General features: G+C 37.8%; 1 protein-coding gene across 4 annotated transcripts; it reads left to right on the forward strand.

Moving 5' to 3' along the window:
• Window positions 1–503: 503 nt before the first annotated feature.
• Window positions 504–13,662, forward strand: BIRC2 (baculoviral IAP repeat containing 2). Of its 4 annotated transcripts, none has more exons than XM_034409117.3 (9): window positions 504–771; window positions 5,077–5,846; window positions 5,959–6,058; window positions 7,230–7,308; window positions 8,563–8,611; window positions 9,775–10,017; window positions 11,675–11,926; window positions 12,232–12,273; window positions 12,817–13,662. In XM_034409117.3, exons 2-9 carry the CDS (start codon window positions 5,078–5,080, stop codon window positions 13,008–13,010), a joined length of 1,728 nt encoding a protein of 575 aa, XP_034265008.2. In that variant the 5' UTR covers window positions 504–771; window position 5,077; the 3' UTR covers window positions 13,011–13,662. The 4 variants fall into 4 exon arrangements, with proteins under 4 accessions (XP_034265008.2, XP_034264999.2, XP_087750755.1 ...); XM_034409108.3 differs by having other exon boundaries at window positions 575–771; window positions 3,987–5,846; XM_087894629.1 differs by lacking the exon at window positions 504–771 and adding an exon at window positions 804–1,044 and having other exon boundaries at window positions 3,987–5,846.

Raw genomic sequence — 13,662 nt, forward strand, 5'->3', positions numbered from 1 at the left:
GATTAACCAACAAATAATGATAATGATAATGATAATGATAATAATAATAATAATAATAATAATAATAATAATAATAATAATAATAATAATAATAATAATAATAATAATAATGAATAAAAGAGAATGGAAGGCGCAGTCCCTCCTAGACTCGGGGACGTCACGGTTCTTACCCCCACCCCCCAGCCTATTTAGGAAAATCGTGGGGTTTTTTCCCCGATCCCGATCAGGAAATTTTTCGAAGTTCCCACGACCCACGGAACTCTTTCCAAAGAGTCAATTTAAAAAAAAACCTCTGCAAATAAACCCGCTGGGAGGCCATCCGATTAGGAAAACTCTGGATTCGTTTGCAATTCAGATCAGGCTCCTTTTCCCGAAGTGGGGAAAACGAACCAACCCTGCGGAAGTCGAATGAATTGGAAAAGAAACAACAACACAGCACCACAATCGAACCCACACGCCCCCGCCATAGAACCCAGTTGGCGCATGCGCGTCCAGAGGAGCCCATACGCCCTTTGTTATAAGAACCGTCACGCCGTCACGGAGACTAAAAGGCTCCGCCCTCTGTTTTTCCCCCCTTCCAATAGGATGGGGGCGGAGCCCTGTTTCGAATTTCCGTTTTTTCATACTCCCCAAACCGGGGGCGGGGCTTCCGCCCAACGCCTTGGTGGTTTGACGTCCGTTTTGATTCTTCCCCTCCTCGCGACGCTCTATATATATATATCAAAGTTTGCGCTCGCCCTTCGCATGAAAGACTAACCGTCGGCTGCGGAGGTAAGTGGGGGCTGCGCACGCGTGGGGCGGCGTGGGCGGGGTTTGCTGCGGCGACGTCTCTGGACAATGCGGGAGGGAGGGGGAGGGGGGCTGAGATATTGGGGTGCTCTGTGTGTGTGTTTGTGTGTACCTACACACACACACACAGGTATGTATATGTATATACGTGTTTGTGTGTGTGTGTAATCGAAGCTGCTATTTTCACACCGACTTGCTGATTACCCATTTTCCGGGTGCGCAGAAAGCTTTGAGCTTTGACTGCGTAAGAGTTGTGTAAGTGCAGCTGCTAACAAGGGCAAATTGTGAATCCCGCCTCTGAGACTGGGCGCTGCCTGTGCTTTTTTTTGGGGGGGGGCGGGGGGCGTGGACCTTGCTGATCCCCGATTGCTAAACGTGGTTGGAGAGATTGAGCGATTGGGGAAAGAAGACCACAGGGAAATCTCAGGGCTACAGCTAAATAACTAACAGTAACAGAGTGGGAAGGGACCTTGGAGGTCATCTAGTCCAACCCCCCCCCCCCGCTCACGCAGGAGACCTGTACTAGGGATTCGAACCGCCGAACTGCCCACCTTTTCTGATCGACAAGCCCCCAAATAATAGGGGTGCAATTGTGCAATGGCCAGAAGTGAAGCCTGATTCAGAGGAGGCTTTAACCTCTTATTATTATTATTTTTTTGCCTTCTGGGTAAGGTGGAATGGCAGCTTTCATCAGTATATCCAGTGGTGAGGATCCTGAAAGCTGAACTCCAGCAACATCTGGAGGATTATATGTTTTAAGATAATAGCAATAGCACTTAGATTTATATACCGCTTTACAGCCCTCTCTAAGCGGTTTACAGAGTCAGCCTATCACCCCCAACAATTTGGGTCCTCATAATGAATACTGAATCTGAAGATGATTGTAGTGAATTGACCAAAATCAATCTAATGACCTCTACTTACATCAGGGTTGGGTCTTCCACAGTTCCCAGATGCCTGGGAATAAATTATTAGGGGTACAGTGATACATTTGGAAAGGTTCATGTTGGAAAGACTGTCTCAGGATGTTGAAGTCCGTGGATCTTTCTAAAAACAAGTCTGTCCTTGCTGATAAGCTTCTTAGGAGCCTTCAGGGTTTTCCCTGAATACAGTTTCAAAATGTTGTTTTATGAAGTTGGCTGGACTTATTAGGACAAGAATATAGCGTATATTTTTCTATAGAGCTAGAAAAGTGAGGTTCAAATGTCATCCCGATCCTTTAGAAGATCTTTTAGCTTAGAAGATGAAATTTCTGATAATGAAAGAATAACTTGTGGGTAATTCTCAGTGCCCAGAGTTACTGGATTCAGATGAATGTAGGAATTAAATACAGTTGACTAAAGACGCATAAACATTACTGCTTTTGATCATGTCCATGATCTGTTTAACACTACTTCTGTGATTTTAACAAAAACCGGCTAGATATGAACAAGATATGATATAGCAAATGGCTTCATTTGATGGTAATCTGCCTCTTCTTTTTATACAGTCCTACTGATCTGCTCAGTTAAGATTTCTATAATTTAATTATATTTGTTTCCTAGCAGTCAGTCCACATCTTTAATTATAACGATACTGATAAAGGAGAGTATTGGTAGCTCAGGGTTGAAATGAGGGGTCCTTTGTGCTCTCTGAGTTTGATTGTTTTCTTCCAGATGTTTCATTACCCAAACTGGGTAACATCATTGCTGTAACCTAGTTGGATAATGAAAAGTCTGCAGCCAAGCTCAGAAAACACAAAGGATCCCTAATTACAACAAAGACAGACTTTAGAAGTTTCCTCATATCAGTTATCCTGGTGCTTTTGATATTCATCTGATCTCCAGATGAATTTGTTATAATACAAGTCTAATAATAATAATAGCTACTCTTCTCTGCTTTCCATTGAGTGTTGTGTTAAGTTTAAATTAGACCATTACAGTTGTACACAATCTTAATTATGATTAGTCATTGGGTACTAAAGAGTTAACAGCTTAATAGAAGATAGATACATTATTTTAGAGCTTTTGGGAAATGGTTTCATCCATTCTTCATTTTCCAGCTCCAGTCTTTAATGTAGGACATAAGTAATACAACAAAGGTGTCTTCATAGGTTTCCCATTTGTAAATCTCTTTATACTTCTAAATGTCTTGCATTGCCAGTTCACCCCGAATTGCTGGTTTCTGAGTTGGGTTACACCTATTCTGGATCTCTTATTATAATTACTTGTTGAGAGTTTACATAAAAGTTTAATAAATTATTAACTTGCCTGAACCTCATTTACATTTGTATCCTAAAGTATATTTATCTTTTTGGTTTGGCTTCACTCTATGAAACCATTCCTTTCCACCTCTTTTCTAAATAAGATATACATATTCACTGATGTTTCTATAATTAGACAGAAGGGATCAAACATATATGTGTGTATGCCATATTAAAGTGGTTCTTGCCATCACAGTGATCAAAAATTGTGTTAGTCTAAACAGATTTCTGCAATTTCTTTTTGAGGACTCAAGAATAGCTTATCTGATTCTAAATTTAAGTGTTTTTGACTGCAGTTACATCAACTGGTATTAGCCACGCTGACTGCCACAAAGAGATGTAAAAGTTTGGAAAGCACTAGCTCAGGATTAGGCAACTATGACAACTATGGACTCAGGAATTCTGGGAGTTGAAGTCCACAGGTCTTGAAGTTGTCATAGTTGCCCATCCCTGCACTTGATGATCTGGTCCTGAGGTGGATCTTTTTTTGTTTAGTGTAGCAACATTATTTTAAGGAGGCTGAAAATCCAGGGTTATTTTTATAACATGGATAAAAAAAAGAAGACAGCCGTTGCCTTCTAGTGATACCTACAATGCACAGTTGAGTTAAACTTTTTACCTAGAGGAAATTGTAAGTATAAGTTTAAGATACTAAAGAGTGTTGGGGTTTGTTCAGAGCTATGTAGTCAACCTGAGTTTTAGAAGTTGAACTCTGGAAGATTTTAATTTGCAAAGGTTGAGTAACTCATCTGTAAATTGATGATTTAATATAGATACAATAGGATTTTGTGCACTTCTAGTCTTTTGTGACTGATGAACCACAAGTTTTAAACTTTTAATCCAAAAACATAACCATGGAATAAAGTTTAAACTTTATATATGCATTATTTCTAACAGTTTATATACAAAGTTAATTGTTGTTTAAAGGAGCTTACGTATTTTTCTTTTCATGCAGGTTTCAGAAACCCGAAAAAAACGTATTTTTAAGTCTTTTTGTAAACATTTCTCCTTGTGAATACCATATTGCATTATGGCTGCTTAAGCCCCTTGAAGGGACTAGAGTCTGAAGTTTGGGAGATAATTTTGTGCATAAATATTCAAATTGGTTTTTGCCACTATGCAGGACAGCTACATCCACTTATCAAACATTATCTGCAATGATATTTTGGTTAATGAATTTAAACTGCTGCTTTGGGTTCGACATCTCCATAAACTTATTAAATTCAGTAATCCTTTAATAATAATAATGCAGCCTGACTGAAAATTCACTATACTAGTGAGAATATAAAAAAGACAACAGTCCAAGCCTGTTAGAAGAATTTTTGGTGACCAAAATTCCTTTGATCACATTTCATTCATATGTGTCAGGATAACCTTTGAGGAATTTTGTGAAGTATTACTGAGTGAAGTGGTATATTGATAAGAAAAAAATGGTTTCTTATTGTAAGGAGAGGTATTCAAAGATGTGCATTTGATTTAAGTTGGCTTTTCTGTAGTACCATACGGATAGTCCTTCTTAGATCCATTATTTTGACCTTGCTCTTTCAGAAATAAAAGTTTAAACAATATTCCTCCATTATTTCATTTGGAAAGAATTGAGATTCATTGGGAGAGAAGCCCCATGTATACAGATTTATAATTAAAGCCTTAATTGTTTCTTCAAACTTCCTTTATTTTAAATATGCTCCTCCCTCATTTTACTAAGACTTCTGTAATTATAGAAGAAAAGGGAACTACCATATTTTTAAAAAAGTCTGGATTGTGAAATTGGGAACAAATTACCCTGTCAAAAAGGAACTACTAAAGTGAAGTAATAAAAAAAGAAAATAAGCATTGCATGTAACGTTAACTTTCAGGTTTTTATTTTATTATGGCCTGGAAGTTGATAAGAATTGCACAAAATTATCTCCCAAACTTCAGACTCGTCCTTTACTCCTCTCCTGTTTTATCTTCATCATGAATGTTATTGGCTCATTTCTGCCAAAACTGAAGAATGACGCAGAGGTGACAGAACTGAAGTATGACTTATCGTGTGAACTTTACAGGATGTCTACATATTCCACTTTTCCATCGAATGTACCAGTATCTGAAAGGAGTCTTGCTCGAGCTGGTTTCTATTACACTGGTCTGAAAGACAAAGTGAAATGTTACAATTGTGGCTTAATGTTGGATAACTGGAAAAAAGGTGACAGTGCCCTGGAGAAGCATAAGCAACTCTATCCCAGTTGCAGTTTTGTTCAGAGTCTGACTTCAGTGACTAACCTTGGATCCTCGTTTCGTTCTGCCTTTTCACCTCCAGCTACCTCTGGACTGAACTTTTCACATTCTTCAATGCAAGCCTTAAGTTTGGGTCAAGTTGGGTATTACAGTGGAAGCTTTTCCAGTTTTCCTCATAATCCAGTTAAATCTGCAGCAGTAGAAGATCTGTCGCATTTGAGACCAAAGGCTTTCAACCCAATGATGAGCACGGAAGAAAGCCGATTACTCAGTTTCAAGGCATGGCCCCTAACATTTTTGTCCCCATCTTCTTTAGCCAAAGCTGGGTTTTATTATGTAGGCCCTTCAGACAGGGTGGCTTGTTTTGCATGTGGTGGTCAGTTGAGTAATTGGGAACCAAAGGACAATGCTATATCAGAACATCAAAGGCATTTCCCAAACTGTCCTTTTGTGGAACAAATTCAGAACTGTTCAAGTTTGACTGGCTTTAATTTGGGCATGCAAAACTACATAGGCCGTTTCAGAACCTTCAAAAATTGGCCAGTTACGGTTCCAGTTCATCCACAGCAACTGGCAGATGCTGGCTTCTATTACGTGGGTAAGAACTTGTTCTTTCACGTTTTGGATTTAATCTGATTTTTCAACAGTTTAAATTTACCGTTTGTCTTTCTGTCTAATTACTCCATGAAATGTTTGTTGTTGTTGTTAAGGTCGCAATGATGATGTCAAATGCTTCTGCTGCGATGGTGGACTCAGGTGTTGGGAGACTGGGGATGATCCATGGGTGGAGCATGCTAAATGGTTTCCAAGGTACCTTTCATTTTTTTAAAAATGTAATAACAAAGAGGTTATTGTAATACTTTTGTCCTATTGAAAGTAGAACTGTTTCTCCAAAAAGGATTCCTCAGTGAGATCTATTTTTAAGGAACATTGCTATTCAAGAAATGAATCTAAAGTTTTGGAGAACACATGGAATTATTAGCTGTCATAACTTGCTTAGAACTGAACTTTAAGGTGGTCAGAATTATCTGAAAATCCATCAAGATGTGGCTGCATATTATTCATCCTAGATACAGCTGCCATATATTGTTGGAGAAAAATGTATGGTTTCTTTACTTATTTGAAAATAGGTTGTTCATAGACCTTTTTTTTTGTGTATTTACACAGCCATCATGAAAACATGCTGAGGGAGAAATCTTGTTTGCTTTCCTGGAGCATATTCTTAACTGCTGTGGAAAGCAAGATATTGAATATTGATTCAAGAATAAAAGCATTCTTACTCTAGCTATTTCAAAAGTTATTTTCAAAAGTTCTGCTGGGTTAAACAATACTTACCTTTTTAAAGAACACTAGATACTAAAGTGTTTAACAAAGCTGTTCTACCTAAGTTCTAATCAAGTACTGTACTGATTAGGTTGCATTCTGAATAACTGAAGTTAGATTTTTTTAAAAGTGATTTTAATCCAGAAAATGGAATAAATAACTCCTTTTGGCCATGGGGTTAAGCAAAACTTTAGGAATGAATAAAGTTTTGGCTCACCATTCTAAGGCTCCGGGTCAAACAGCTCTTAAGATAGGATTTATTCAAAAATTAAGTTCTTGATTTTCTAATACAATTGCATATAATAAAGATTCCATTGGTAGTGAAGATGTTTGGCACTAATTTGGGATTATTTTGAGATGTAATAAACGGGATATAAATTGAATATAAAATAAAGACTACTATATACTTAGTATCTGCCTCATAGAGGGGATTAATTGGTTTTGGTGCTCTCAGTGTTGATTGGGTAATAATGTTTTTCACATCTAAATTCCATTTTTGACAGCTTGACTATATTTAATGCTTCAGTGTATTGTCCTAGGTAGGTTTTAATAAATATATCTTTGGCTTATTAAGCAGAGCATTGTGGCTAATAAATATTCTTAAAAGAGCTGATATCCTGCATATTAAAACTTAAGCTTGGTATACTTTTTCTTCTAGTTGTGAATACCTGATTTATAGGAAAGGTCAAGAGTTTGTCCGCCAAGTTCAAGCAAGGTATCCTCATCTTCTTCAACAGGTATGCAAGTACTGTTGCATTTTCCATAATAGCCTGATGTGCTTTTTCTTTTGCAGCATAGTGCATATATTTGTTGAGAGAATTAACCTGTTTTCAAAATTGTATGCTACCTTGAACTTTATCTGATCAGACTGTGTTTACAAGAATAGGGTAAGCTCTGGCAGGCAGTACTTTGAAGTAGGAGGGAAGGTTTAGAGCCCCCTTACTAATATTGTCTCTAGCAAGGACACCACACTGTGGTTTTGTAAAAGAACAGTGCAATCCATTTGTTTCAGGCTTTAACCAAGACCACAGAGGCTGTGAAATAAAGCATTATAATGTGAAAACAGTCTGCTCCTAGACTGTTTTGTTAAGAGGTAAAAGATTGATGATAGAGCTAAAAGATTGAGCGATTAAAGACTATAAATATGCTGCCTGTAAAAAAACTTACATAAAATTGGATAAATAACAGGCATGGGCTCTGTTGGCTGTTGTGGACAAGTAGTAAAAGTAGTATTTGACTTGAGACTGGTTGCTTAGCAACTATTTGAAGTTACGATGGACCTCCCCAGGGTTATTACAACCCGAATTCAAAATTCTGATGGACTCCTCCCACTCACCCACCCACAGTCACATGATTGCATTTGGGTGCTTGGCAACTGCTCTGCATATACAGCTGTTTGGATCATCCTGTGATCTCATGACTGATTTACGGGTTTTTTTCCCTTGGAAACTGGTGTTTGTTTCTGATTTCAGCAAAATAAAAAGGCCCATGATGGACAATGATTCATGTAAAGACCTCTGTGATTTACTTAACAACTGCAGCTGAAAAGATCTTAAAATCGGGTGTAGTCCCATGGTGACCTGTTTAATGACTAGCATGACTTATGACCATAATTCAGAGTTCAATTATGATCATAAGTCGAGAACTATCTGTATCTGATTGATTTTGCACATGATTACAGAAACATGGCAACATTTATATAATGAACTAGGATCAAGTGCAGTGTAGCATGGCATTTTAATCAAAGCACATGCAGATATTTAGGCTGAAGATTCACCAGTTCCCCCAAATTAGTGGCACCCAGATAATTTGGGACTACAACATGTGGACAGTTCTCAAATGTTGCAGCTTCAATCTATCCCGTGGAATTGTATTGAGAAAGATTGGTTAAAAGTATTAACTGTTAGCAAACTCTTTGTGAGCAATGTATCCTTTCAAAAAGCAAACATTTCCTTCTAAAAATCTAAAAATTTTTCTTATCTGTGTTGCAGTTGTTATCCACTGCAGATACACCTGTAGATGAAAATACAGAAGTACCAAGTAAGTATTTTGATTTGTTTATTTTGTGCCTTTGCGTTAGAGTTGACTCTTGGTGATTACCTGGATAGGTCCCTAGAGTTTTTCAGACAGTTTTCCGTTGCCTCTTTCCTAAGGCTAAGAGAGAAGGACTGACCCAGGGTTATGCAGCTGATTTTGTGGCCAAGGCAGGACTCTAATGTCAGATCTCCTGATTTTCTAGCCCACTCCTTGTAACAACTATGCCAGACTGGCTCTTCTCAGAATTTTGATAGCATTTATAAAATTGATATGGGAATCTAGCACTCAGATGTTAACACATGGTCTGTAGCAATTTGGTTTTGTTATTCTTACTAAGTTAGTAAGATACTTTGTCATGGTTTTTAAGTCAAACATTTCTGACGCTGACCATTCAAATTTAAACTTAAACCAGAAACATTCAATTTTGCAATAAAATCAACTTGCGCTATAAAACGTAAGTGAAAATTAACCTTTTTTAGCTGCTTGCTTAAAATCTCCATAGATATCCAAATATATACCTTTTTAAATCACCAAAGCCCTCTGGTGGTGAATATGGTTATATATATATTTTCTAAATTACCATGTCTACACAAGATCACAATAACAGAATAAAACAGAATAAAAGATCTGTTGGGGAGGCTAAGTTTAAACCTTAAATCAAGTGGCATAATTCAGTAGTGTATACAAGGCCTGAATTTGAGGCCTTATTGTCTAATTATGACTTTTTCAAGCAGTGGGACTAATGAAGCTGACATGAATCTGAGAGAGAATAGGGAATAGCAAACTAAATTGACTGAAGGCTTGATTCAGGATGTGACATCTTCATATACTCACATTCTGTGTTTGAAGAATGTAGCTGGAATATGTATGCCTCTTTTTTAGGAAAAAGAACTTGGATTTCCAGTACCGTGTTTCCCTGAAAATAAAATCCTGTTTTATATTTTTTTTGAACCTTGAAATAAGCGCTTGGCCTTATTGCTATGCACTCAAAAGCCCAATTGGGCTTATTATCAGGGGATGTCTTATTTTGGGGGAAACAAGGTATACTAGATGTGGGATCCAGTACAGAAGTGATTCTTTTTCATTTGTCTTGTTTTTAATTATTTTGAACCTGGTAAGATACTGGTATTTCGAGAAATAATGCTAGACTGTTTTTCTCTGAATAGTTATCCATTTTGAACCTGGTGAAAATACCTCAGAAGATGCCGTCATCATGAAAACACCCATGGTTGAAGCTGTTTTGGAGATGGGATTCAGCAGAAGACTGGTCAAGCAAACAGTTCAGAGTAAAATCTTAACAACAGGGGAGAATTACAAAACAGTAAACGATCTTGTCTCTGACCTCATTAGTGCAGAAGATGAGAAGAAGGAAGAGGAGAAGGAGGATCCATCAGAAAAAATAACATCAGGTATATAAAAAGTTTCACAGCTTCAGTTTGATGAATTCTGCTGCTTGAGTCAAAGACCCCCCATTTTTTTCAGAGCATTTTCAGAGTCTAATGAACTCCGATACCTAGAGAGACCACAGCATTTTCATTCAAAGTTATTCACATTAGCCATGAATATTGGAGAGCCAGAGTAGATAGAAGACCCTCAAAATAGATTAAACCAATCTGTTAGATCTAGAAAGAGTGCAGAGAAGAGCAACGAAGATGATTAAGGGACTGGAGGCTAAAACATAAAGAATGGTTGCTGGAATTGGGTATGTCTAGTTTGATGAAAAGAAGGACTGGGGGTGACATGATAGCAGTGTTCCAATATTTCAGGAGTTGCCACAAAGAAGAGGGAGTCAAGCTATTTTCCAAAGCACCTGAGGGCAGGACAACAAGCAACGGGGTGGAAACCAATCAAGGAGAGAAGCAGCTTAGAACTAGAGAAATTTTTTGACAGAGCAATCAATTAATGGAACAACTTGCCTGCAGAAGTTGTGAATGCTCCAACACTGAAAGTTTTTAAGAAGAGATTGGATAACCATTTGTCTGAAGTGGTGTAGGGTTTCTTGCCTAAGCAGGGGATTGGATAGAAGACCTCCAAGGTCCCTTCCAACTCTTATTCTATTCTAAATATTTAGATGAGTCTCAATGGAGATCAGATCAGATTCCAAGCTTAGCAGTGTGCAGGCACCCTGGAGCAAACTTAACAAGTCCTCTTAAGAATTTTGTTTGCATAATTTTCAAAGGGATCCTGTTACTGTATTTACAAAGCTGTATGCCATAACTAAGGTATCTCAAGACTTTATCCTGTAAATCTTGATAGCTGCCTGGACATGTTTGTTACCATTGTGACACCAAACGAAGTAGCATTTGTGAAACTTTCTGCCTATATTCTATCTGTTCCTTTTCCAAGATGTTAGGGCGAGGAAGAAAAAAAAACCCCACAGAGCTTTTAAAGGGCTTAGCCTGATTAATATAGATGCTGTCAGTTTTCTAACACGTATGCATATAATAGAACCTCTTGATAACACAGTTGCTATAGTTTTGTGATGACTGAATACAAGGCAGTTTCTCATATAACAAAGGGCAAAATAACTTCTCAAGCCAACTTAGGACTTTACAAGAATGGCTGTATTGTTTATGTGCACTGGAGCCAAAATAGGGTTATTAGCTATTTTGGGGGAGGGTGGTGAAACTCTGCAGCTGACAAAACCTGCAGTAATTAATTTGTATAAAAAATGGGAAATTATTAGTGCCGTCCAGTAGTTGGGTATATTTATTTAATATATTGATCATGCCACTCCTATCCGTCGGTTTCACCAGCTAAATGCTATGCTATTATGCTAATTTATGTGCTATTGTAAGAGTCATCTTTTTAAAGTAAATTGGAGTTTGAATTTAAAAACGGTGTTAAGTTTCTTTCAACAAAGGTAGATCTGTTGGATTTTGTGAATCTGGAAAACTGTATGTTTTTATGAGGGAAAAAAAGAAATACTGTATTATATTTATGATGCCCCCATTGTGTACTTCCCCTGGATAAGTTCAGAACCTGGAGAAATGTCCATTTTTACTCACATTTTCTGCTAAAACTGCTAATTTGCCCTGTGTCATCATTTCATTTCTTATATTTCAGATCTGGCTTTAATCAGAAAGAATCGAATGGCATTGTTTCAGTGCTTGACATGTACGCTTCCTATCCTGGAAAGTTTATTAAGTTCCAAAATAATAAGTGACCAGGAACACCAAGTTATTAAACAAAAAACCCAGACATCTTTGCAAGCTAGAGAACTGATTGATACCATCTTGGTGAAAGGAAATTCTGCAGCAGACATATTCAGAAATTGTTTACAGGAGTGTGATCCTGCATTATACAAGGATTTGTTTGGTGAGTTTCTTAGAGAAATGCTTTGAATTGTCATTTTCTTGAGAAGAGGTAACCCTAGTCTACTGTAAATCCCAACTGTAATGGATTTATGAGTTTTTCATAGGTAAGAGTTGCAAACAGTTTTCTTCCTCTTATATGTAATAGATAATGCAGAGGAAATTCTGTTGATTAGACTTCCCAAAAGCAGTTCACTGTTATTCTCATAAGTGTTAAGCAGGGGGTGGGGTGTTAGTGTTTATCTGCATTCTAATGAATCTGAGGTAATTTGTTACTTGATCTAACAATATTTAACTTGCTTTCTTTAGTGGAGAAGAAGATGACATACATTCCAACGGAAGATGTTTCAGGTAAACAATTTACTAAACAGACACAAGTGACATTTGGAATATAAGGATTGCAATGTTTTTAAGAAAACAGGTTACAGTGAAATAGCTCATAATAGGAGTTACGAATGTTTATAAAACTGAGCCGGGTTAATATTTTGAGTATTTCAAAATTTAATTTGATAAGATGGATGCACATGGACAGGGAAGTCTTTGGGCCTGAAATAGAATAGTCTTCCTTTCTTCAGTAAAATGTCTCAATATAAATTGGTGATAGGATCCAATCTGTGTCAGTGATACATTCTGGTGAGAGAGAAGTTCTCTGAGGATGGGCTCCAGCACGAGTCCAAAAGCTCAGAACACAAAACCTCTGGGTCCCAGCGAACGACCCAGACTGGATCCTGCAACATTATCCCAGGACACGTATATTTGCTTTCATTCATAAATTCATGGATTTAGGAAGAGGAAGGGTTGCGAATGGCAGGGAAGTGAGGAATGCCTTCATTAAAATAAAGCATAATTCAAAATGTCATTTTTGCATGGATTATAAAGAGTCTTTAATTGCAGGTTTACCTATGGAAGAACAACTGAGACGATTGCAAGAGGAGAGAACTTGCAAAGTCTGCATGGACAAGGAAGTGTCCATTGTCTTCATCCCCTGTGGCCATTTGGTTGTTTGCAAGGAATGTGCCCCTTCCCTTAGGAAATGCCCGATATGCAGAGGAACCATCAAGGGTACCGTGCGAACATTTCTTTCGTGAAGAAGACAACCGTGCTGTTTTTCTCCCCCAAGGATACATTTTCATGCTTCCTGAACGACACTAAGCTAATTCACAACATCCTGATGCTTCAAGTATCTGCAAAATACAATCTAAACTGCAGCTCAATATTCTGATGAAGGTCACAAAGTTGATGGCTTGTGAGGTCAATCATCTCTCAAGTGACTCTAGTTGGGGATCTGGATAGGCTGGCCCTTTTTAGGACATGATTTCATAATGGTTTGGAGTGACATAAAGAGTGAATGGTGATTCATGTATTAATGTTTGCTGCTATTAAATAAAAGAAGCTGTTGAGCCTCGGTGCCGCAGTGGTTAGAGTGCAGTACTGCAGGCTACTTCTGCTGCCTGCCGGCTGCCTGCAATTTGGCAGTTCATATCTCACCAGGCTCAAGGTTGACTCAGCCTTCCATCCTTTCGAGGTGGGTAAAATGAGGACCCAGATTGTTGGGGGCAATATGCTGACTCTGTAAAACCACTTAGAGAGGGCTGTAAAAGACTGTAAAAACCAGTATATGTCTAAGTGCTATTGCTATTTATAATTTGAAAAGTCTGGAAAGATTGCTTGGTGTAACTTGTTGGCTAGTTGAAAATATATTTTATTTACCATAAATAAAACTGATGTGATTAAAAGAAA

Source organism: Pantherophis guttatus, chromosome 5 (assembly GCF_059756535.1).
Source record: "Pantherophis guttatus breed Tessera chromosome 5, ASM5975653v1, whole genome shotgun sequence".
NCBI classification, from domain to species: domain Eukaryota; kingdom Metazoa; phylum Chordata; class Lepidosauria; order Squamata; family Colubridae; genus Pantherophis; species Pantherophis guttatus.